The 24,224-nt window shown below is 40.0% G+C and overlaps 1 protein-coding gene and 1 non-coding gene across 2 annotated transcripts in view; one reads left to right on the top strand and one right to left on the bottom strand.

The window, feature by feature from the left end:
- The window catches only part of MAP3K15 (mitogen-activated protein kinase kinase kinase 15), a 157,096-nt gene that overhangs the window by 100,395 nt on the left and 32,477 nt on the right, over positions 1–24,224 (top strand). The window contains exons 9-13 of the mRNA XM_053578963.1: positions 4,013–4,163; positions 5,847–5,954; positions 13,949–13,998; positions 16,665–16,760; positions 22,903–22,990. Coding sequence (XP_053434938.1) covers positions 4,013–4,163; positions 5,847–5,954; positions 13,949–13,998; positions 16,665–16,760; positions 22,903–22,990 — 493 coding nt within the window. The remainder of the gene's footprint in view (positions 1–4,012; positions 4,164–5,846; positions 5,955–13,948; positions 13,999–16,664; positions 16,761–22,902; positions 22,991–24,224) is intronic.
- LOC128578581 (small nucleolar RNA U3) lies at positions 3,725–3,932 on the bottom strand. The gene has a single exon (XR_008377736.1). It is a non-coding gene; the product is annotated as a small nucleolar RNA U3 (small nucleolar RNA).

Below are 24,224 nucleotides of genomic sequence, written 5' to 3'. Positions count from 1 at the left end.
GCTGCTGCTGCTGCTGCTGCTACTCTGGGGACCACAATTTGAGAACCATTGTTCTATATGATCTCATTTTAATTAAAAATCTTGAGGATGTGAGTCATAGAGAAAGGTCTGGGCGGGGGGTGGTGGTGGTGGTGATATCTGACTCCCCACAGACGCGGAGCTTCATGAGAATTGTGGTCATCTTATTGATTGCCATAGACTCATAATAGATGCCCAGTAAGTATTTGTATAATGAATAAATAATGAATGAGGAATTTTCTCCAAGATATTGACAGTGGTTACCTCAGGGAGATAGCCTCATCAGAAGCTTTTGATCTACTTCTTTCCTTACCTAGATTTTCTGATTTTTTTCTAAAAGGCATATGGATTACTCGCATAATTTTTGAAAATGTACTTCGAATGATTTGTGTTCATCTGCCGCCTCTTACTTCCCAGATCAGTGGGCCATTCTGTACTACCAGGGGTAGGAATCTCTTCAGTTACATCTAGGTTGACCCCATTTCTTCCCAATCAGAAGGAATTTGCATTTGACTCCCAAAGGGTATTAAGCTCTTGAAAGTTCTTTGAGGCTGCATGTAACTGTGTTACCCAGGCTGGTTGCATCTGCCCAAAGGGAGCTGACTCCAGGGAGAGGAGACCTTGGAGTTGGCACATTCACATGACACCAGCACCTGGGCTGACTGACAGGTTTATGATTTGTTAGAAGGACTTACAGAACTCAGAAAGGCTGTGTATCATGGTTATGGTTTATTACAATGAAAGGATACAGATTAAAACCATCAAAGGCACAAACATCCAGTTTTCCTCTCAGGGAAGTCATATGGACAGTGCTTAATTCTCCCAGCAACTGTGTGTGACAACATGCAGGAAGTGTTACCAACCAGGGAAGCTCACTGAGCCTTGATGTCCAGGGTTCACTGGCTGTAGGTCACATGAGCATGGAGTGTTTATGTCTCTGGTCTTAGAAACTCAATCTCCAGCATCTCCAGAGGTCACACCCAGGGCTGCCACCATGGATCGCATTGTTAGTGTAAGCTATCTGGCATGGCTCATGGCCCAGGTAAAAAGACACTCTTAGCATCCAGGACATCCCAATGGCATAGAGGTGTTCTCTAGTCACCACCCAAAGGCTAGACCTGTCTTTGGAGTGTGTGGATGAGTTTAAACAGCTCAGGATGCTGAGTATCCAGTTAAGTCAATTGGAGTTCAGTTTGTCTACCTTCCCAGGATGGCTCCAGACTTTACCTTCACAGAGCAAAATACCATTGCGATGCTTTCAGCTGAACCATCCTGTTTAATAGCAGAGAGGATGTGAGGACCACTGCCTGGCAACAGTGTTTCAAGAAATTCAATTTGTTTGAAGATAGCAAAGGTGTGGTCAGAGTCAAAATATTGTAACATCAAAATCTACCTGGTCAGGATCTAATTTAAAAAATAAACAAAAAAAGATAGTGAATAAAAGACAGTTTCAGATTAGTGATCACCAAGGGTAAAGGAGGGGGCAGGGATGGGAAGGGAGTAGCCCGATAATAGGAGGGCACCATGAGGTGCCCCTGTAGGGATGGAAATGTTCTCTGTCTTGACTCTATTAGTGTCAGCCCCCTGGTTGTGATATTGTACAGGGATTTTGCAGGATGTTGTCATTGGGGAAAACTGGGCCAAGGATATATGGGTTCTGTCTGGATTTTTTTTTTTTTAACATAAGTAAGCATTTATTTCTCACAGTTCTGGAGACTGGAAGTCCAAGATCAAGGTGCCAGCTAATTCTGTGTCTGCCAAATGCCATCTTCCTAGTTTACAGACAGCTGCCTTCTTACATATCCACATGGCCTTTCTGTGGTGCATATACAAGGAGCAGAGAGCTGGATCTTGGACCTCCCAGCCTCCAGGGTTTTGTGCAATAAATTTCTTTTGTTAATACGTCCCCCAGTTAGTGGCATTTTGTTACAGCAACCTGAACAGGGTAGGAGACATGCTAACAAGATGTCTGTGCTGAGCCAATCTTCAGCGGGAGTTTCTGAATTGTTGGTAAAAGTCTTCAGATCCCATTTTCATAGTCAGTGTTCAAATCTCAGCTCCTCCTCTCACCGGTCTCATGATCATGGTCAAGTTACTAAGTTCTCTGGTTTCCATCACCCACCAGGCTGTGTAGTCTCGATTCTTTAACTCCCTGGTTAACTCATCCAAATCATCTCTTCCATGGAACCCTGCTGCATCCACAGTCACATCACATCATTGTCCCCTGGATTTTTTTTTAAATGGTGTCTCACTCTGTCACCTATGCTAGAGTGTGGTGGCATCATCACAGCTCACAGCAACCTCAACCTCTTGTGCTTGAGTGATCCTCCTGCCTCAGCCTCCTGAGTAGCTTGGACTACAGGTGCCGGCCACACACCTGGCTATTTTTTCTATTTTTCATATAAACGGGGTCTTGCTGTGTTGACCCGGCTGGTCTTGAACTCCTGTCCTCAAGCGATCCTTCCACCTTGCCTCATTGCAAGCATGAGCCCCATGCCTCACTGTATTCTTTCTTACATAATGATTTCATATAAATCTAAAATTACCTCAAAGTAAAGCATTTAATTAGAATGGTGAGTTTGAAATTTTGTCATTTTGTAATTGCTTAAATTTTGGACCATAGTTGACCCTTGAACAATGCAGGGGTTAGGGGTGCTGGCCCCCCCAAGCAGTCAAATTCACCAAAAACTTTACAAACAGCATATCGTTGACAGAAAGCCTTACTGGTTAACATAAATAGTCAAGTAACATGTATTTTGTATTTTGGAAAAACTGCAAGGTTTTCTCACCTGCTGTAATGGCTTCATGAACCTCCTTTTCTTTTTTTACAATGGTCCATACCCTGGCTTCATCTGTGTTGAAATGGCAGGCACACACCACTGCAGACCCCAATCTCCAGGACATATGAAGCAACTTGACTTCTTCATAGAACATCATGACTTTTCTCTGCTTCTTGGGAGCATTTCCAACATCACCAGTGCCAATTCATACGGGTCCCATGGTGTTATTCAAGGTTTACAATATAACACTAAATATGCAAAGTACACGAGGACCTTGAGAGATCACTTTTGACCATGATGTGAAATTTACGGGAGAGGCGAAATTTCACAAAATTTACGTGGAGATGTTCAGCCTCAGATGGCAGCAGCATTTTAAGCGGGCACTCGCAACATTTGAGCTGACGGCAACAGCCACAAGAGATGGCTATGAAACTATTATTTGATGAATTTTAACTTTTTATGATTTGTATACATTTTAGAGTAATAAATGATAAACTTAGATAGACTAGAACCAATATATATTTTATGGGTTCATGACACCCCTAACTTTTTCTTCATTTTTTGAAAATTACTAAGTTCATCTGTGAGTTTATTCCAATTATCAAAAATCTCCAGAAAATTCCCTGATATATTTATTTTTTAAAAATCCATATTGTAGATGTACCCATGCAGTTTAAATTTGTGTTGTTCAAGGGTCAACATTTGTGCTTATTATTTTAAAACAGTAATCACGTGCTTTCCAGTCTCTGCGCTTTGGACACTATGTACCAAAATTGAGTTTTAGCCCAGTGTTAACGAAGAAGCCGTGTTGTATGATTTTGTTATACTGACTTATTTTGCTTACTGTTTGGGTTTCTTTTAAGTAGTTATATGGCTGCTAAATGATTGTTTATGAAGCAATCATGACATAATGTGAATTGAAATAAAGCTCTAGGGAAGCTTTTTTTTATTAGTGGGAACCACTCGCAGTCAACAATGGCAAATGGCGATTTTAGTAAAGCAGCACCAAGAGCTGGCTTCATGCTGGGGAGAGAATGTTTCATCTCCTCCTTGTATTTTCTGGTCCTCTGCACATTCAGAGAAACTTCTCTAGTCTGGTAATCAACTATAGAAATGATCCCTGGAAATACTCTTCGGAAGCTTCTTTTAAAGAGGATAGAATTGAATTCAATTTCTTTAGCAAACTAATGTGTTGGTGTTTGTGATTTTTCCAGGTACCTGCGATCATTAGTTCAGAATGTGTTATTAATTCAGCGCTTCAAGAAATCCATTATTGAACATTCACCCAGGCAAGAACGCCTTAACTTCTGGTTAGATATAATTTTTGAGGCAACAAATGAAGTTACAAATGGACTCCGATTTCCAGTAAGATATGCTAAATCCATTTCTTTAAGATTAAAAAAAAAAAGAAGAAAGTAGGGATTGATGCTATCTACTTATTGAATACTCTGAAAGGAAGAAAACTGTAGTTGAAAATGTTGGGATAACCATCGATCTTATGCAGAATTAGCAAGTTATGATCAGCTCACTGGAAAAAGTTGGCTATATCCTCTAAAATAGTGGTTCTCAACTGGGAGTGATTGTGTCCCCCAAGGGGACAAAAGAGACATTTTTGGTTGTCGCAACTGGGGTAGAAGGTGGTGCTCTGGCAGCTAGTAGGTACAGCCAGAGATTCTGATGAATATCCCACAATGCACAGAACAGTCCCCTACGGTAATTATCCAGCTCAAAATATCAGTAGTGCTGAGGAAGGGAAAGTTTCCTCTAAAACAGTATTTTTCAACCTTTTTTTAATCTCATGGCACACTTGAACTTACAGTTAAACTTTTGTGGCACACTTAAATGATGTTGATTAAAGAGCAAAATAAAGAATATACTTACTATGCTTTGAACTTCTTTCGAAAATAATTTAATTAATGATCTTTAACGTTTTTCTTTCTTTCTTTTTTTTTTTTTTTTTGCCAGGGCTGGGTATGAACCCGCCACCTCCGGCATATGGGACTGGTGCCCTACTCCTTGAGCCACAGATGCCGCCCATCTTTAACGTTTTTCGTGGCACACCAGTTGAAAATCACTGCTCTAAACCAATGTAGTACTAAGAGTGAAAACATGGAAAGCACAGTAGTTTCCTGCTAAGCTTTGCTTTGCCTCCAGTGCCACTAATTAATATATAAAACTTTATTGATAAAGCAAAATTGATTTTAGCTTTTCACTGAGTTTTTGTTTCAATTTTATGACCATCTTAGAAGGTGTCATAAGTAAGATATATAAGTGTCTTGGAAGTTGAACTGCAGATAATTGCATTCCATATTTTGTGAACGCGCCAGCGTTTTCAAGAACTTCATTAAACATCTAATAAAAGATTGGGTTGCTTGAAATGATTATGATAATTATTTTGTTGCTAGGTAGTACGTATTAAAATCTTCTTTTAACTATGAAATATTTCAAACCTAGTGTAAGGTGTAAAAAGAGTAATGGAACAGACGCTCATGTAATCCCTTCCCGGGTTTAGCTATCTTAAGCATGTTTGATTTGCTTTGGAGATTTATTCCCCCTCTCTCATCCCTCTCCTCTCCTTTTTCTCTCCCCTTTTCTCTCTTAACAAAAAGACGTCTTACTGATGGACTGTCACCTCCCCTTACATCCCCTCACGTGTTTACAGGCTTGGCACTTGTGGACCACCCAGTCTACGTCCTCATTTCTCTCGGAACCTGTCACCTCCCCCTCTCTTTCACCTCAGGCAGGCCTTCCTTGACCACCTGTGTAAAGAGGCACTCTGAAAGGAAGAAAACTCGCCTCCATTCTGCCTTATTTCCTCAGAGCACTGTATGATATTAGATGGCGTACCCCTGTCTGTCAGCCCCTCTGTAGCCCTCTTGTGGGCAGGGAATTCTGTGTACTGCCGCACCTCCAATTCCCAGAACAATGCTTGGCATGTAGTTGGTCCTCAATGAGTATTTTTGAGTACAGATCTTCGCACTTCCTCATTGGGCAGGGTCCACTGCATTTTATATTCCTGTACGTTACAGGAATCTGTTCTTATTTTAGGTTCTGGTGATAGAGCCAACCAAAGTCTACCAGCCTTCTTATGTTTCTATAAACAATGAAGCTGAAGAGAGAACTGTTTCTTTATGGCATGTCTCACCCACGGAAATGGTAAGGAAGAAAAATCACAAGCAGCTCTCTTTCTTCTGTATTATTTAATCAAAGATTCCGTTTTCAAATAGAAAAGTTTACATTATACTGTTTAAGAGAACAGACACCCACACTTCACTTCAGGATTATGAGAGCTGTGAAATCACAGATGACAGGAAGGAAGTAGGTCTTTCCATTTCACGTGTGTGAGTGTGTATGTGAGTGTGTGTATGGGGGGGCGTGCATGTATAAACATAAAACAAATACAGGTTGTCTTTTAAGAGGTTAAACCATGAAGAAATAGATAGAGAGCTATATGGGAAAAGTCCCTTGATAGTCTCCAAACTGGTCCCCATTCCCATCCTCATCCCCAATGATTTGGTGGATATCCGATTATTCTTTTGCTAAATCCACTTATATATATACACACACAAAAATTATGTATATTATATATAGAGAGGCATTTGATATTAAACTGTGACCATATATAGTATATATTTACTGTTTTACAATCTTTTTAACTTATCCATAAATCATGGACAGTTTTTCAAGTAGCACACACTTTTCCATCTGATCTTTTTAAATGTCATATTCCCTATGTTCCTGTATCATATGGTATGTTTCCTGATATGGATGAACCCAACTTTAGTTTACCACTTTCCTACTGATGTACATTTAGGGCCCCCAGTTTTCATTCTTGCCAATGATACACCAGTTTACCTCTTGGTGGTGAAAAGGAGCAGAGCGATAAGGAACAGAAGATTCCCAGAAATGGACCTTGGACTCTCTAGGGTACATATGTTTAAAACTTGATAGTTACTGTCAAATTTGTTCCATTCCCATTTATGCTCACACCAACAATCCAGGGGATGAGCAATATTAATTGCCTATGTAAAGAGGTTCCAGAAATGCTGGGCTGGGCCTAACGTTTTATAATAGCAATATGTTCCTCTCTATCGAAAAGTACTTCATCAGATTTTTTTATTCATATATTTCGCGGTAATGAAGACACACAGACCCTTTGATAAGTGCATTAGATAGGATTATTTGCTTTTTGTGTGTTTTCATGGAATGGGGGTAGAGTTACGCCATTAACTTGGCAAAGAAGGCTTGTTTTTCTTCCTGGATACAAAAGTGTGAATGATTGTGTTTTAATCAGATAAAAATAAGCAGTGTCCTCAAAAATAAAATGCAGCACCATAGAAGAAGCCAAGGCCCAAATTCTTATTAGCAATGCCTTATCCAAAATAGTCATGCTATCTCAAGTACAGACCAGTAACCTTGTCCAATATTTAATGTTAGAACAATCTTCTTATCATTGGAAATGGAGTTAGCAGCCTTTAATGAAGACAGGCTGCTGTGATGGGCTTGTGTTTTTTTTTCTGTACTGTGTACATTACATTTTTGAGTGTAAAAGAGAAACCTTCAAGAATATGTATTCATATGGATACAGCACATTTGAAGAATGCACACACCTTCTATTTAATTTGCCTCTTTTTGTTTAGAACCTGTGATTGAAGTATTATACACACTGAAAAGTATATAAAACATAAAGGTACACTTTGGATTTTTACGAAGTGCAAGTTAATAGCCAGCGCAGGTCAAGAAACTGAACATCAAGAGTGTCCTCATCCCATCCCCTGCCAGCCTCGTTCACATTCACATTCACTTTCACTTTGTATCACCCTCCACGAAGCACCCAGCTCTCAAGACTGAAATGCTTGTACCAGAGATGAACCTGGTTTACTTTCTTTGCATCATGGAAACCACTGTGATATTAGAGAATTTTCAAAATTATGATATGTAATCTCACTATTTCATTGCTATAGGGACAAAATACCTCATGTTGACAAGTACTTGCAGGAAAAAAACTAAGGCTAAAGCAACTCTTTGTACTTTTAAAGCAAAATGGTTTTGGTCATACAGAATTCTACAAACTTTGCCCACCTCTCTTGAATCTTATGATGGTTGCTGGCCCTTAATGGAAATTTCCATTGGTATATGCGACATCTCACTAGTTGCAGATGTTTTACTTTGTTTGTACATATTCTGTAATCAGGAATGGAAAAGAACTATATTAGCAAATGCTCATTTTCCTTGATTGATGAAATGTTTTGCATAAGAGCTTGTAGTTATCGGAGGAAACATCTGAGAGAAATATAAATTGCCTTTTTCTTTGAGAGGAATCCTTTGCTTTTGCCTTCATTTACAATTTTGAAATTCTGCAAATTTTAAAAGCAAGCAGATTTGCCTAAAGAGAGATGACATTTTCCTGTGAGCTGTGGGTGGTAGGAAGGGAATACTCCTATGGGGTCAGAGAGTTAAGTCTGTGAACTCATCCTAGAAAAAGTGCCACATACCTCATTGCTGAATATCACTGTGGTCACTTTTGAAGTACTCCCCTTGGGAAGCTATGCACGATGCCAGTGCCTAGTCTACCCTTCAAAATGCTTTATCTAGTATGAGTTCACGAACTTAATGGTCAGACCTTATATGATGACAGTTCTAATGGCCATTCCAGAAAAAGAGTTGCAAAATTGCTTTGAAGGGTGGACTAGGTGCTGGCATCGGTGCAGAGCTTCCCAAGGGGAGTACTTTGAAGGTGACCATAGTGATAGTCAGCAACGAGGCATATAGCACCTTCTCTAGGATGAGTTCGTGAATTTAATTGCCTGACCTCGTATGTATATATACATCTAAGTGGAACATCACTGTAAAATGCAATGCAGTTCCTAGTTTATTAGCCAAGGATTCAGAAACTTATTGGAAGCCAGGAGGCAGTGGCATGTTGGTAAATGTTGAACAACCAGCTCTCAAACCTGTAGGGTTTGCAGATTTCTTTGATGTAAATATTCCCACATGGTCAGTTTCAAGCAAACTATATCAGGTCACCAAACATGAGATTAGAAAGAAATAAGCCAAATTGGCTTTCCCTATCCTAGGCAAGCTGCAGCCAGTACACCAGTGCTGCACAGAGCTGGAGACTTCAGGGTCCCTGCTAATGTTCTGTCTCTGGATTTGGATGCTGGCTACAAGGGGTGGGCATTCATTTTGTGAAGATTTGAGGCAGTCACTGCTAATCTGTGCCCTTTTCTAAATGAATTTTGTACTCTTATATAAAAGTTCAGTAACACTTTTTTAAAAATTTCAGATTAATATGAGGGTACAAATGAGTAGGTTATATTTGCGTTTCTTAGGTAAAGTTCAAGTTGTAGTTGAGCTCTTCACCCAGAGAGGTATGCTGTATACCCCACACTTTGTACCCATTAGGTGAGAGCACATCAATCCTCCTCCCCTCCCCTTCTCCATTCTCTCCCCATTCCTTCCTCCTTCTCTCCCCATTTTCTCCTCCCCCCTCCTTATTTGAATTCAGTTGTGTTTTTCTCTCCTGTGGGTATGTAGTTGTTTATCTGTTGGTTTCATATCAGTATTGAGTACACTGGATACTTTCTTTTCCATTCTTGTGATACTTTACTAAGAAAAATGTGATTCATCTCCATCCAGGTAAATACAAAAGATATAAGGCCTCCATTTTTTATGGCTGAATAATATTCCATGGTATACATATACCACAGTTTGTTAATCCATTCATGGGTTGATGGGCACTTGGGTTGATTCTGTGTCTTGGCAATTGTGAATTGAGTGCTCCCTAGAAGTAATACTTTTAAAAATCAGTTATCCTTCTTGATAGCACCTAACACTACTAGATCCTATGTCTGTCCAGATAAAACTCAGATCCTTTACCACGTGTTCAAGGCCCTCTCTACACAGTCCTGCCCCTTTTTTCTTCTTTGTCTCCAACTTTCAATGCCAGCCCGACTGTCTTCTTACCGCCCCTGAGCTGGCCTTGCAGGGACCCCCATCTGCATTTTTGTTCCCATCCTTCTTTCTCCCTGGAATCCCTTCTTCCAACTATCCATGGGTTCGCTTTTACAAAGGCATCTAAATCATCCTTCCAAAACTTTCGCTGAATGTCTGTGGGTGTCCCAATCACCTTATCTTGTGCAAAAGTGTGATCTGTGGCTTGTTATTTATGTTTTTGAAATGTCTTCCCAAATATAGACGCCCATACATGACTTATACATGTTTATATCCACAGGGGCTCTACAACAGAGCCCCGCCTGGATGTCCATGTTGTTTACTTCTTAACATCTTCCTCCCAAATCAGGAAGTTTGCCAGCGATACCCTGGAGGAAGCCTACCATTTGGGAATACTTTGAGAACTCATATTCTCAGCCTTCTGTATGTGTTGAGCTTCTCACAGGTGGGTGTGCGTCAGACAGGGCTCTCTTAAATCTGCAGATTCCCATTTCTCTGAGTGACTTGGGACATGCATCTCCTCTGAAGTGTACTGAGTCTTTCTATGCAGTTGGGTGTGATTTGATGAATTTCATCTTTTCGTACCTGTTTATCTTTCACAGCCTCCGATGGCTTCCCCTGTCATGTAGAGTTGAGGCTGCAGTCCTGGTCGCAGCCCATAGGCCCTATGTGATCTGTCCCCACCAGCTGTCCAGCCTCCTTCCCACTCTCCCCTCACTTCAGTCCCACCAGTCACTTTCTGTTTGGCCCCTGAACGTGCCCAGCACAATCCTGCCTCCTGGCCTTTGCACTTGCTCTTCCCTCTACTTGGGAAGCTTCCCCCAGGTATCCACATGGCTCACTGCTTCTCCTCTTTATCTCTCTGTTCCAAAGTCATCAGCAAGGCCTTCCCTGGGCATCCAGCTTAACAACATGACCCTCTGCCCCTCCTCAGTGCTCCTCCCTGCTTTATTTATCATCATAGCATTTTTATCCTTTGCCATGCTATCATTTTGCTGTTTAATTTCTTGTCCATCTCCCCTCACAGGGCTGTAAACCCATGAGGGCAGGGACTTCGTGGTTCTCTGAAGCATCTTCAGTGTTGATCCCTTGCCTAGTACATTGTAGATGCTTAATCAACATGTATGAATGGCTCGTCTCCCATCGGGAACCCTCTTCCCAATCTGTTCCTGTTGTCGTGGCTCCAGGATGGCAGGAAACTAATCACCTGGTTGTTCGTGGCAGTTCTCCTGAGCCATATGCTCAGTCACTTGGCTCTTCTACTTCTCTTCCCTGGGTGGCTTAGTTGCTCATTTGTGACATTCCCCAGGCCAACCAAATTGATTTTCCTACTTGAAATTATTTTCTGCCGTTGGGATGTATTGGCGTTGTAACCTATGGATTTCCAGAAACTAAGATTTCAGACATTCCTTCTGAGGTTAAGCCTTGTGCAAAGTTTAGGGGCAGGGAATGATAGGGCGGGCGGAGTTGGATTTTTTGTTTTTAATTTCAGGGTAATGTGAGGATACAAACCCATGAGGTCACAATATCTGAATTTGTTAGGTAGAGTCCCTCTTGTAGTTGCATCCTGCACCCAAACAGACTCATTTCAAAAAAGAAAAGTGCATCTTGGTACTCATTGAAATCACAGTTTTTCTATTTGTCAGGGTAGACTAGCTGCTGAAACACAGCAGCTTAAATCCCAGCATCTTAACATGATAAAGGTTTACCTGTGCCTCACGTTATATCCAGGAACACCAGAAACATTTTATAATATATTCTAAAAATTCACTTGCATCTCCAATCTAGTGCAAACAATATACATTTGAAACCTGAATTTGAGATAGAAATCATAAGCACACAATTAGTACACAATTTCTTTTTTTTTATTTATTATTAAATCATAGCTGTGTACATTAATGCAATCATGGGGCACCATACACTGGTTTTACAGACCATTTGACATATGTTCATCACACTGGTTGACATAGCCTTCCTGGCCTTGTCTTAGTTATTGTGTTAAGACATTTATATTCTACATTTAGTAAATTTCGCATGTACCCTTGTAAGATGCACTGTAGGTGTAATCCCACCAATCACCCTCCCTCTGCCCATCCTCCCCCCTCCCCTCACTTCCCTCTCCCCCTTCCTTCTCCCCCTTCCCCATATTCTTAGGTTATAAGTGGGTTATAGCTTTCATATGAAAGCCATAAATTAGTTTCATAGTAGGGCTGAGTACATTGGATACTTTTTCTTCATTCTTGAGATGCTTTACAAAGAATATGTTTCAGCTCCATCCATGTAAACATGAAAGAGGTAAAGTTGGGCGGCACCTGTGGCTCAGTGAGTAGGGCACCGGCCCCATATGCCGAGGGTGGCAGGTTCAGACCCAGCCCTGGCCAAACTGCAACAGAAAAATAGCCGGGCGTTGTGGCGGGCGCCTGTAGTCCCAGCTGCTCGGGAGGCTGAGGCAAGAGAATTGCGTAAGCCCAAGAGTTAGAGGTTGCTGTGAGCCGTGTGATGCCACGACACTCTACCCGAGGGCCGTACAGTGAGACTCTGTCTCTACAAAAAAAAAAAAAAAAAGAAAGAGGTAAAGTCTCCATCCTTCTTTAAGGCTGCATCATATTCCATGGTGTACATATACCACATTTTATTAATCCATTCGTGGATCAATGGGCACTTGGACTTCTTCCATGACTTAGCAATTATGAATTGGGCTGCAATAAACATTCTGGTACAAATACCTTTGTTATGATGTGATTTTTGGTTTTCTGGGTATATACCTCGTAGAGGAATTATAGGATTGAATGGCAGATCTATTTTTTGATCTCTAAGTGTTCTCCAAACATCTTTCCAAAAGGAATGTATTAATTTGCATTCCCACCAGCAGTGTGGAAGTGTTCCCTTTTCTCCACATCTATGTCAACATCTCTGGTCTTGGGATTTTGTGATATGGGCTAATCTTACTGGAGTTAGATGATATCTCTAAGTAGTTTTGATTTGCATTTCTCTGATGGTTAAGGATGATGAGCATTTTTTCATATGTCTGTAGGCCATGCACCTGTCTTCTTCAGAGAAGTTTCTCTTCAAGTCCCTTGCCCAGCCTGTGATGGGATCCCTTGTTCTTTTCTTGCTTATACATTTGAGTTCTCTGTGGATTCTGGTTATTAAACCTTTGTCAGAGACATAACCTGCACATATCTTCTCCTATTCTCATGGCTGTCTGCTTGCTTTACTTACTGTGTTCTTGGCTGTGCAGAAGCGTTTTAGTTTGATCAGGTCCCAGTAGTGTATTTTTGAAGCTGCTTCAATTGCCTGGGGGCGTCCTCCTCATCAAATATTTGCCCAGACCGATTTCTTCAAGAGTTTTCCCTGCACTCTCTTCTAGTATTTTTATAGTTTCATGTCTTAAGTTTAAATCTTTAATCCAGTGAGAGTCTATCTTAGTTAATGGTAAAAGGTGTGGGTCCAGTTTCAGTCTTCTACAGGTTGCCAGCCAGTTCACCCAGCACCATTTGTTAAATAGGGAATCTTTTCCCCCACTGAATGTTTTTAATTGGCTTGTCAAAGATCAATAGTACGCAATTTCTTTATTTCCATTCAATCTTTCTCTTTCTCCATTCCATCTTGCAGTGGATAGGGAAAGAGTAAGAGGATGGCTGTGGAGATTCTCACAAGCCAAGCCCACAGGTGATGTATATCACTCCTGCTTGAATCCCATTGGTCAGCATTCTATCATATGGCCCCATTGTTGCATGGGAGGCTGGGAAATGTAGTTTAGCTATGTGTTCAGGGAGGAAAAACTTGATGAATGCTGAATGGTGTCTGCCACAGTCTGGCTTCTCCAATGTTTTTGCAAGTTGCTCCACATAGGTGAGCTGTTCTTATGTCCATTTTAGAATTTTTCTACTATGTTGACAGAAGATGAAAAGCCATTCACTGTATACTTACTGTGTGCTTATTATTTCTATCTCAGATTTAGATTGTTTCAAATTTATATTGTATGCTCTAAAGGACTTTATTGATACAAGCGCATTTTTATAGTACTTCAGAAAATGTTTCTGGTGTTCCAACTTATGCAAGGTACATTGCTGTACCCCTTAAATCACTACTCAAGTAAAAAAGCAGAAATGAATGACCACAGAACGAAACCACGAATGATTCTTTGCTTAGAAAAAAATCGGGCTATTGATTTCTGTGTTTGATATTTGCAGAAACAAATCCATGAGTGGAATTTTACAGCCTCTTCCATAAAGGGAATAAGGTAAGAACATAGGAGGAAATGTAGTTATTGTTTAAATACAAATGAGATAATAATGTCTTAGGCACTGTAATGTTTCCACTTATTCAGAATATGCGAGATTCTTATTTTCTTTTTTTTTAATCTCAATACTTTTTTTTTTTTTTTTTTTTTGCAGTTTCTGGCCAGGGCTGGGTTTGAACCTGCCACCTCCAGCATATGGGGCCGGCGCCCTACCCCTTTGAGCCACAGGTGCCGCCCTGAGGTTCTTATTTTCAACAGAATCCAAAATGGACAGTTTTCTGTTCTGTTGCCCTGCTCAGGCTAGTTCCTAATGTGCTGTTAGAGCTACAAGGCTTTGTTAGAACAGAGTAGCTTTTCTTATATCCAGCAGACAAAACTCTCCTGTCAAACTTTGAAGTTGTATCTGTAGAGAGAGAAAATGTGTCATCTTCGAGCCAAAGATGTTCAAGTGCTCAGCGACCTCAAGCGCTAAAGCCAGGAGGTATTTGGTACCGACACTTGGCCTGGGCAGAGTAACGGGGCGCAGAGGTGGTGTTAGGGAGGGTGTGAGGTGCTGTACTCTGAGATGTGGCACTTGCCTTTTGGATCACGAGTGGTGACCATCTGGGCCTGATCGGCGTGGCCTTCCCCAACCAGGGCTGCTCCACCTCTGCGGCACTCGTCAGCCCACCAGCCTGCTCCCGGGTGAGAGCGGCTCCCGAGTAGAGGTGAATTCTGATCTCTCGTTGCTCTGTGACATTGAGAAAGCCAGCCAGCCTCTCTAGGCCTGTTGCTTCTCTGTTTCCATCATATAAAAGGCTTGGCCTAGGGCTCTCCTTTCTCTGATTCTGAGACTGCCTCAGCCACCGAACAAATCCCCAACTTACCCCTAGATGTAGTCCGATCCTGTGCTTGATACATCAGTGTTTAAATTAGGATACTGTTACCTCATTTTATCAGACAGGAAGTAATTTAAGTAGTGCATTCAGATAATACTGCCCAGAAAAATACAAAGTAATTCAAAAGTGCTGATTTTTTTTCAAAAATGTATCAGTAACTAAGTTACATGACAGCATGTAATCAAGAGCCTTCTGTTTGGACCTCCTCTTACAGACACCTCTAGCTGCCATTTCAGGCATCAGTGGGGATTTTCCAAGGGCCTCGGGACTGATGTGACATGACTTTGAGCACCCCCAAGGCCATCTAGCTGTAGCTCCTTCACAGATTGGTTTTCACAGTTTGCTCATGTAGAACCTAATTTTAATTCTTTCTGAGTCCGCTGGCACTGTTAGTATTTCAACTCAGTATTTGTCATATAGTGTATGATGAGTTAAGAAGGTTTGGGTATCAGGAAGAAATGATTTAGAAGGGATAAGATAAAATGGCTTCAGTTGTTTGAAGGGCTCATTATAGAAGACAATCTTCTATTTTTCATAGTGTCACCTGGCAGAATGAGGGCCATTGCATAGCAGAGATGGCCCCTTCTGGGTGAAGAACTTTTTTTTTCTTTTTTTTTTAGAGTCAGAGTCTCACTTTGTCGCCCTTGGTAGAGTACCATGGCATCATAGCTCACAGCAACCTCAAACTCTTGGGCTCAAGTGATTCTCTTGTCTCAGCCTCCCAAGTAGCTGGGACTATAGGCACCCATCACAATGCCCAGCTACTTTTAGAGCCGAAGTCTCATTCTGGCTCAGGCTGGTCTTGAACCTGTGAGCTCAGGCAATCCACCCACCTTGGCCTCCCAGAGCTCTAGGATTATAGGCATAAGCCATCACGCCCAGCCCAGTGAAGAACTTTCTAACATATCTTTTCTTGGGGGGGTTGATCTATTCTGGTTGTTCATGTTACCAGAGTTTTTCCGCTGATTCCACCCCATGGTTATTTTACTCCCTTTGATTTTTCCCCTGGGGCTTTATCGATGGCCCGTACGGTGTTGTGGCCTGAGAAACTGGGGCCCTGTCTTGTGTGGTGGGGCTAAGTGGTTCTGTCTTGTTTTCAGCTGGTTTCTGTTCGATCCTATTGTAACGTTTACTCTGGTTTGAAGTCTCAGCTATAATAATAATTAAAAAAAAAAAAGAACTTTCTAACAGAGAATTTTATCAGTAGATAGAACATAGTCATTTTCTGTCACTGGCTATGTCCAAACAAGCTGCTTGGAGGACCTGTAGGTTCAGGTGCAGACCTTGGGTACAGATGGATCAGATAACATTCAAAGGCCTTTCTTAAGCTATGATGCCATGTTTATTTTTGTTTCCCCTGTGTGGGCACAAACACTGTGTCCTGATGTTTTCCAAGTCTAGAAATTCCTTTGATACCGTGATAAATTAGTTCACAAATACCTTGCTCTTCTTTCTTCGTAACATTGTAAACTCCTTGAAGGCAGAGACGGTGCTTTATTCCCTTTTCTGTTGCCCCTACTCTTTGCTTAGCACTGCATTATTTTAAGATTAGGTTCTTGATACATATTAGTTAGTCACTGGATGAATACAAACTCAAACAAGATAAATGTCCCTGGTATTTAATTTCATAGAAGAATGAAAGAGAAATTTGGGGGTTGTTCATTGAAACATTAATAAATCTTTGAGAAATTTGTAGAAATGAAGAAACTCTGTTTCTAGAGTTTCTCAAAAACTTAAAATTGCTATCATAACTTATGTATATGCAATCTTATGTTTTGAAATTTACAGCCTATCCAAGTTTGATGAACGGTGTTGTTTTCTTTATGTCCATGATAATTCTGACGACTTTCAAATCTATTTTTCCACTGAAGACCAGTGTAGCAGGTGAGTTACAGCTGACTTAGATATTTGCAATCTAATTATGGTGAATCATTTTTAAGGGCCCTTTGTTGTGAAAGATACTTACTTGCTAGCTTGTCTTTCTTGAAACTTTAACTTATATAAATTGAGATATAATTCACATACCATGTGATTCAACCATTTAAAGTATATAACTCAATGGATTTTTGGTATATTCACAGTTCTAGAGAGAGTCTCACTATGTCGCCCTCTGTAGAGTGCTGTAGCATCACCGCTCACAGCAGCCTCAAACTCTTTTGGGCTTAAGCGAGTCTCCTGCCTCAGCCTCCCAAGTAGCTGGGACAACAGGCGCCTGCCACAATGCCCAGCTAGTTTTCAGCTGTAGTTGTCTTTGCTATTTGGCAGGCCTGGGATGGGCTTGAACCCGCCACCTCTAGTGTATGTGACTGGAACCCTAGCCACTTGAGCTACATGCACCAGACCAACTTTAGAATATTCATCACCCCCAAAACAAAGCCGGTATCCATTAGCAGAGACCCCCTAAATCCCCACCCCAGCCCTGGGCAAACACTAATCTACTTTCTATCTCCATGGCTTTGCCTACTTTGGACATTTTGTATGACTAGAATCATACATCATACACTACATGGTCTCCCAGGACTGGCTCCTTCCACTTGGCATGGTGTTTCTAAGGCTTATGTGTGTGTAGCATGTATCAGGACTGCGTTGCTTTTTGTGGCTGGGTGGAATTCTGTGGTGTGGATATACTACCTTTTGTTTATCTGTCCATCAGTTGATAGGCATTTGGGTTGTCTTTTTGCCTATTTCTAATTTTGCTTCTATGAACATTCACATGCAAGTCTTTGTAGGGACATATGTTTTCATTTCTCTTGGAGTCAAATTTCTGGGTCTTAGGGTAATTCTGTTGAACCTTTTGGGGAACTGTTAGACTTTTTTCCCCCATTTTACATTCCCATTAGCAATGTATGCAAGTTCCAGTTTCTCCAGGTCTTTGCCAACACTTGTTATCATCTGTCCTTTCGATGACTATAATCCTAGTAGGCATGAGCTGGAATCTCATTGCAGTTGTGATTTGCATTTCCCTGGTGACTAATGACACTGAGCATTGACCATTTATATGTCTTCTTTGGAGGAATGTCTATTCAAATTCTTTGCCCAGTTAAAAACATTTAAACTTTTCATTTTGGAAAATATTCAGAATTATAGGAAAGTTTCCAAAACCAGTGTGAAGAATTTCTGTCTCTGTTTCACCCAGAATTTCCTAGTATTTTACATTCTCACTATATGAAATGTTTTTTCTTTCTAAAGTGTTTGAGTACATTATAGATCTAATGCTCCATTACCTCTAAATACTTCAGTGTATTACCTAAAACCAAGGACGTTCCCTTAGGTAATTACAGTACAGTGATCTAATGAGGAAATTAAGATTAATATAGTACTGTAATCTAAAAACCTTACCCAAAGTTTACTTAGTGCCCCACTAATATCCTCTATAATAAAACAAAAGATTTTTCTCCTCTGGTCCATGGTCCAGTCCAGGATCACATGTTGCAGTGAGTCATCATGCCTTAAAGAGTTCTTCAGCAGTTTTTGTCTTTCTTAGTAACTTCAAAGAGAATAGGCAATTTATTTTGTGTAGTTCTTCAGTTTGGGTCTGTTTACCATGTCCTCGTGATTACACTGTATTTTGGGCAGGAATACCACAGTTCTGAAGTTGTGTCCTTCTCGGTGCCTCTTATCAAGAGACATACAATACCTTTATGTCATTACTCGTGGTGTTGACTTGAATCACCTGTGAAAGTGGTGTTTGCCAGGTTCTCCAAACTCCGCTCATTTTTAATTGGGTTATTTGTCTGATTATTATTGAGTTTTAAGCGTTCTATATATATTCTCCATATAATTCCCTTGTCAGATGTGATTTGCAAATACTGTGTCCTTTTCTATGGGTTTTCTTTTCACTCTGTCGCTGGTATGGTTTGCAACACAAAAGTTTATAATTTTGATGAAGTTCAATTTATCTATTTTTTCTTTTGTCATTTGCACTTTGGGTTCGTTTCTAAGAAGGCTTTGCCAAACCAAGGTGTTCTAATGAGAGTTTTATAGTTTTAGGTTTTCTAATGAGAATTTTATAGTATTAGCTCTTATATTTAGGTCTCTGATCCGTTTTGAATTCGTATTTGTATATGGCGTGAGGTAGGGAGACCAACTTCCTATCTTGTGCTTGTGCGTATGTGGCTGTCCCAGCACCATTTGTTGAAAAGACAATTCTTTCCTCATTGAATGGTCTTGGCACTCTTTTAGAAAATCAGTTCACCATAAACATGAATCTATTTCCAGACTCTCAATTCTATTCCATTGTTCTGTATGTCTATTCTTATGGAAGTACTACACTTTCTTGATTGCTGTAGCTTTATACTAAGTTATAAAATTGGGAAATGAGAGTCCCCAACTTTGGTTTTGCTTTTCAAGATTGTTTTGGTTACTATAGATGCTTACATTTCCATGTGAATTTATAATCAGCTTGTCAATTTCTGTTTGAAAAAAAGGCACTTAGCATTTGATAGGTTATCTTTTAATAGATCAACTTGGGAGCATTGTCATATTAACCATATTATCTTCCAATCCATGAACACAAATTGTCTTTCTATTTACTTAGATTTTCTTTAATTTCTTTCAAAAATGTTTTATGGCTTCAGTGTACAAGTCTTGTACTTCTTTTATTAAATACATAAGTATTTTCTTTTGATATTGTAAGTGGAATTATTTTATTTTTTTTTTTTGGCTTTTTTATTTCGTTGCTTATTTTTTATTTCTTTACTTTTTTTTGTTGTTGTTGTTGAGACAGGGTCCCACCCTATGCCCCTGAGCAGAGGGCAGTGGGCGTGGTAGCTCACCGCAACCTCAGACTTGGGCTGCGGGCACCCCGCTGCCTCAGCCTCTGGAAGCCGCTGGGATTACAGGCTCTCGCCGCGGCGCCCGGCTGGGTTTTTCCATTTTTTTTTATGAGTCGGGGTCTCACTGTCGCTCAGGTGAGTCTTGAACTCCTGAGCTCAAGTGATTCTCCCTCCTCAGCCTCCCACAGTGCTGGGATTACAGGCATGAGCCACTGTGCCCGGCTGTAAATGGAATTTTTTAAATTTACTTTTGGATTGTTCACCTTTGTATATTTTCTGTAATTTGCAAACTTGCTGTGCTCATTTATTCTAATAGTTTTTATTGAATTCCTTAGGATTTTCTTATACAAGATTATGTCATCTGCAGATACGGTTTGAGTTTTTCCTTTCTAACCTAGATGCCTTTATTTCTTTTCTTGGCCCAATTGTCCCAGGTAGAATCTCCAACACAATGAGAAACAGGACTGGTGGGAGTAGATACCCTTGTCTTGTTCCTGATTTTAAGGGGAAGACAGCAACATATAGCATCATTAAGTATGATGCTAGCAGCAGGCTTTTCATAGATAGCCTTTATCAGATTGAGGAAGTTTCTTTTATTCCTAATTTGAGTGTTCATGTCATGTAATTTTAATTCAGCGTATCTCAGGCAATGATTAGCACAACATGTTTAAAGACTAAACAGACTAAAAGACTAGAGAACCCTTCAATGTAAAGTAGGAAAAATGCTGCCAGATATTAGGCAGAACATCCTTTTACTACAAAGTTTACCTTTCTGACCCCCACTTGGTACTTGTTTTTTGTAGAGACAAAATCTCTGTGTTGCCCAGGCTGGTCTCAAACCCCTGGCCTTCCGCAATCCACCCAATTCAGTCTTCCAAAGTGTTGGGATTACGAGCATAAGCCACCGTTCCTGGCCAAAGTGCACTTAACTATATAGCTTGATTAATTTTTACGTATGTCTGTATCTTTGTACCTGCCTCCCAGCTTAGCACCCCAGAAAGTGCCTTATGTCCCTTCTCAGTCATTAAACACCCTCCAGGAATAACTATTGTGAATTTTTATCATCAGTGGTTAGTTTGTCTTGTTCTTAACCTACAAATAGAATCATTTAGTTTGTACTCTTTTGTTTCTTGCTTCTTTCCTTATAAGGACATCTGTGAGATTTAGCCATGATGTACATATCAGTTCATCCTTTTTTTTCTGCATAGCGTGAATTTCTCTTCACAATTTCTATTGTGTGAATATACAATAATTTATGTGATCTATTGATGAACATTTGGATTGTTTCTAGTTTGGGGCTATTAATGAATGAAACAGCTATGAAAATTCTTATACACATCTTTTGGTGAATATATACCAACAATTGATTTTTATTGATTATATACTTAGGAGTAGATTACTGGCTTATAGGGTAGGTCCAGCTTTGGTTAATACTGCCAATAGTTTTCCACGGTGATTGTATCAATTTATACTCCCACGAGCAATGTATAAGAGTTCCACTTGCTCCATATTCTTAACAGCAATGGATATTATCTTTTAAATTTTAGTTATTCTGTATATTGGTTTCATAATAGTATTAAGTACATTGGATACTTTTTTTTTCCATTCTTGAGATACTTTAGTAAGAAGAATGAGTTCCAGCTCCATCCATGTAAACATGAAAGATATTAAAACTCCATCATTTTATGGCTGAATAGTATTCCACGGTATTTATACCACAATTTATTAATCCATTCATGGGTTGCTAGGCATGTGGGCTGCTTCCACAACTTGGCAATTATGAATTGGGCTGCAATAAACATTCTGGTACACTCATAGGAATGATAAAACACAAATATAGTTTAGCAAGGGGGAGGGGATAGGGGGGTCAAGGAGGAGGGCGATTGGTGGGATCTCACCTAATGTGCACAATGCAAGGGTATATTTCAAAATAACTAAGTAAATTTTGAATGTCTTACTACAAAAAGTAAGTGAGGTGATGGATATGTTAGTTTGATTTAAGCATTCCACATAGTATATTAAATTATCACATTGTACCCCAGAAATGTATACAATAATGATTTTAATTAAAAATTAAATAAAAAAATTTTAGTTATCCTGGTGAGTGCATACCCTGTGTCTCCTAAAAAGCCTATTGGTTTTCCCAGCTTTCAAAGAGTAGAAGAAAAGGTGGGATGGGGGGGTTAAAAGAAAAAAAAAACCAAGTTAATGTTTTGTAGAAATTATCCTGAAGTGTAGAGTATTCCTTCTAGATGTTAAGAGAGAATTCTGAAAATTTTCTAATGAGTCAAGGTCATTTGGACTACACAAGTCTAGGAGGTGGCTGATTTGGCCCAGCAGCATTTGTGAGAAGGATGTATGGGTAACAGTTAATATTAAGCTTAATCTGTGTCAGCAGAAGGATGGGGCCACCATATATGTTTCCCCTCACCCTTCCACTTGCACAATACTTACTGAGAACTGTACTGTCTACATATAGGGGTGTTCAAGCTGCGGCCTGTGGACCACATGCGGATTATTTGAGGCCTATTTTGCTTATCTGTGGTGTCAGGTATCACAAAACTTATGCATGGACCTTTTTTGCTCATTAGCTTTCATTAGTGTTTATATATTTAATATGTAACCCAAGACAGCTCTTCTTCTAATGTGCTGCAGAAAAAAAGGTTGGACACCCCTGAATGGTTCCACTATCTTTAGCATCAATCAAATCACCCCGGAACACTGACCTCAGGGCCACACTTGAAGAGTAATACAGGGACACATTTAAATAATGACCTGTTAGTAGACTAGGAAGCAGTAAAGGAACAAAAAGGAAAGACTTAAAGGGACATGATAAAATTATGTACATTTCTAATGGGCTGTTATGTAGAAAAAAGAGTTAATTCTAAGCAACCTACAGATGGAACCCATGTAAAAGAAGTCTTTGGTTCAGTAAAAGGGAAACATGTCTGATTAGGCTCTCCAAAGAGTGAGCTGTCTTTGGTAAGTAATGTGCTCAAGCATCAGTTGACCAACCAGTTGAGCAACCAGTTGGTGGAGATACCATATAGAAGGGATTCAAGTATCATGTGAGTATTTGCACTTGATTAGATAATCACCAAAGTATCGTGGTAAATCAAGAGGTGGACTGTTCATGAGTTGTAAAAGTTTGGTTTATAGTTGAGCGCAGTTGAATGTAATAAGGCTAAGTTAAATGTAAGGCACAAGAATGACCCTAATTGATAGCATCTTTGTGACATATCCTATTCCAGATTTTGTTCTTTGGTCAAAGAGATGATAACCAATGCAGTGGGTGTTGCAGTGGAGCTGGAGGTAGAAACCGATGGAGACACCTTAGAGGTGAGTCACAGAGGTGGAAAAAGTTATGGTGTCTTTGCTGAAAGAAAATGTCCCCTTTTTTGGTGTAAAAATCTTTATTGAGTATATTTAGGAATACTCATGGACCAGCCAGCCATTGCTGTCCATGGGGCTATTAGAGATTAGGTTTAACGTATCTCCATAGAAAAATCTCATTACTTTGGGATCCTTTCAGTAAAAATGTTTCAAAAAAAATTGACCATGGACTAGACAAAAACTTTCTTTTGTGCATAACCTATGAAAATAGTTTTTCTAAGCTAATTAGTAATGTTTATGAGACTACAAGAGAAGTAATTGGCCAATTGGAAGAATAGTTTTTCGTTTATGCCTAAAATGACTTTAGTTGTATCTATGTGCACATAGTATATTAAATATCACAACTTTAAAATCGTTTTTTTGAAAGTAAGATCATCATGAACTCATTTGGACAGAACAATGATATTCCATGTACATATATTTAAAGCCTACACAATTATTCAGATTTGCCACTAATGCAGGTTCTCTCAAAGTTTACAATGTAATGAGATTTTACTCTGCTTTCAGGTTAGATTGAAAGGAATACCTTAGGGTTTCTTTCAGAAAATATCAGAGAGGCCGGGCACAGTGGCTGTCGCCTGTAATCCTAACACTCTGAGAGGCTGAGGCGGAAGCATCACTTGAGCCCAGGAGTTTGAGGTTGCTGTGAGCTATGATTGTCCCCCACTGGACACTAGGCCAGGTGACAGAGTGAGACCCTGTCTCAAAAGAAAAAAGAAAATTAAAGAGATTTAATACTTGAATTAGGTATTAAAATTCTTCTATTAGGGTCAAAGTTTATTGTAGAAAGGAATTAAGTGATGATGTACTTTGAGAGCAGCAGGCGTGGTAGCACAGAGGAAGGTGTGAGATAAAAGTTCCATGGAGCATGCTGATTTCTAATTAAATCAGACAGTGGTGGCGACCCTTACAGGGGGTATCCAAGCTATGGGCCACATGTGGATTATGTGAGGACTTTTTTTGTGTATAGGTGGTGTCTGATATCACAAAAATTATGCACGGACCTTTTTATTTTGCTCATCAGCTTTTGTCAGTGTTTGTGTATTACATGTGTGGCCCAGGACAAAATATCATCTGCCAGTGTGTACCCCGGAGAAAGGCAAAAGGTTGCACATCCCTGCTAGTAGTCTTAATTGTCCTGAGCATCCCTGGAACTAGATGCAGAGGGGCCCAAATGTGC

This window comes from Nycticebus coucang, chromosome X, assembly GCF_027406575.1.
Source record: "Nycticebus coucang isolate mNycCou1 chromosome X, mNycCou1.pri, whole genome shotgun sequence".
Classification (NCBI taxonomy): Eukaryota; Metazoa; Chordata; class Mammalia; order Primates; family Lorisidae; genus Nycticebus; species Nycticebus coucang.
The sequence above is the reverse complement of the archived record's forward strand: the minus strand, read 5'-3'. Positions and strand labels throughout refer to the sequence as shown.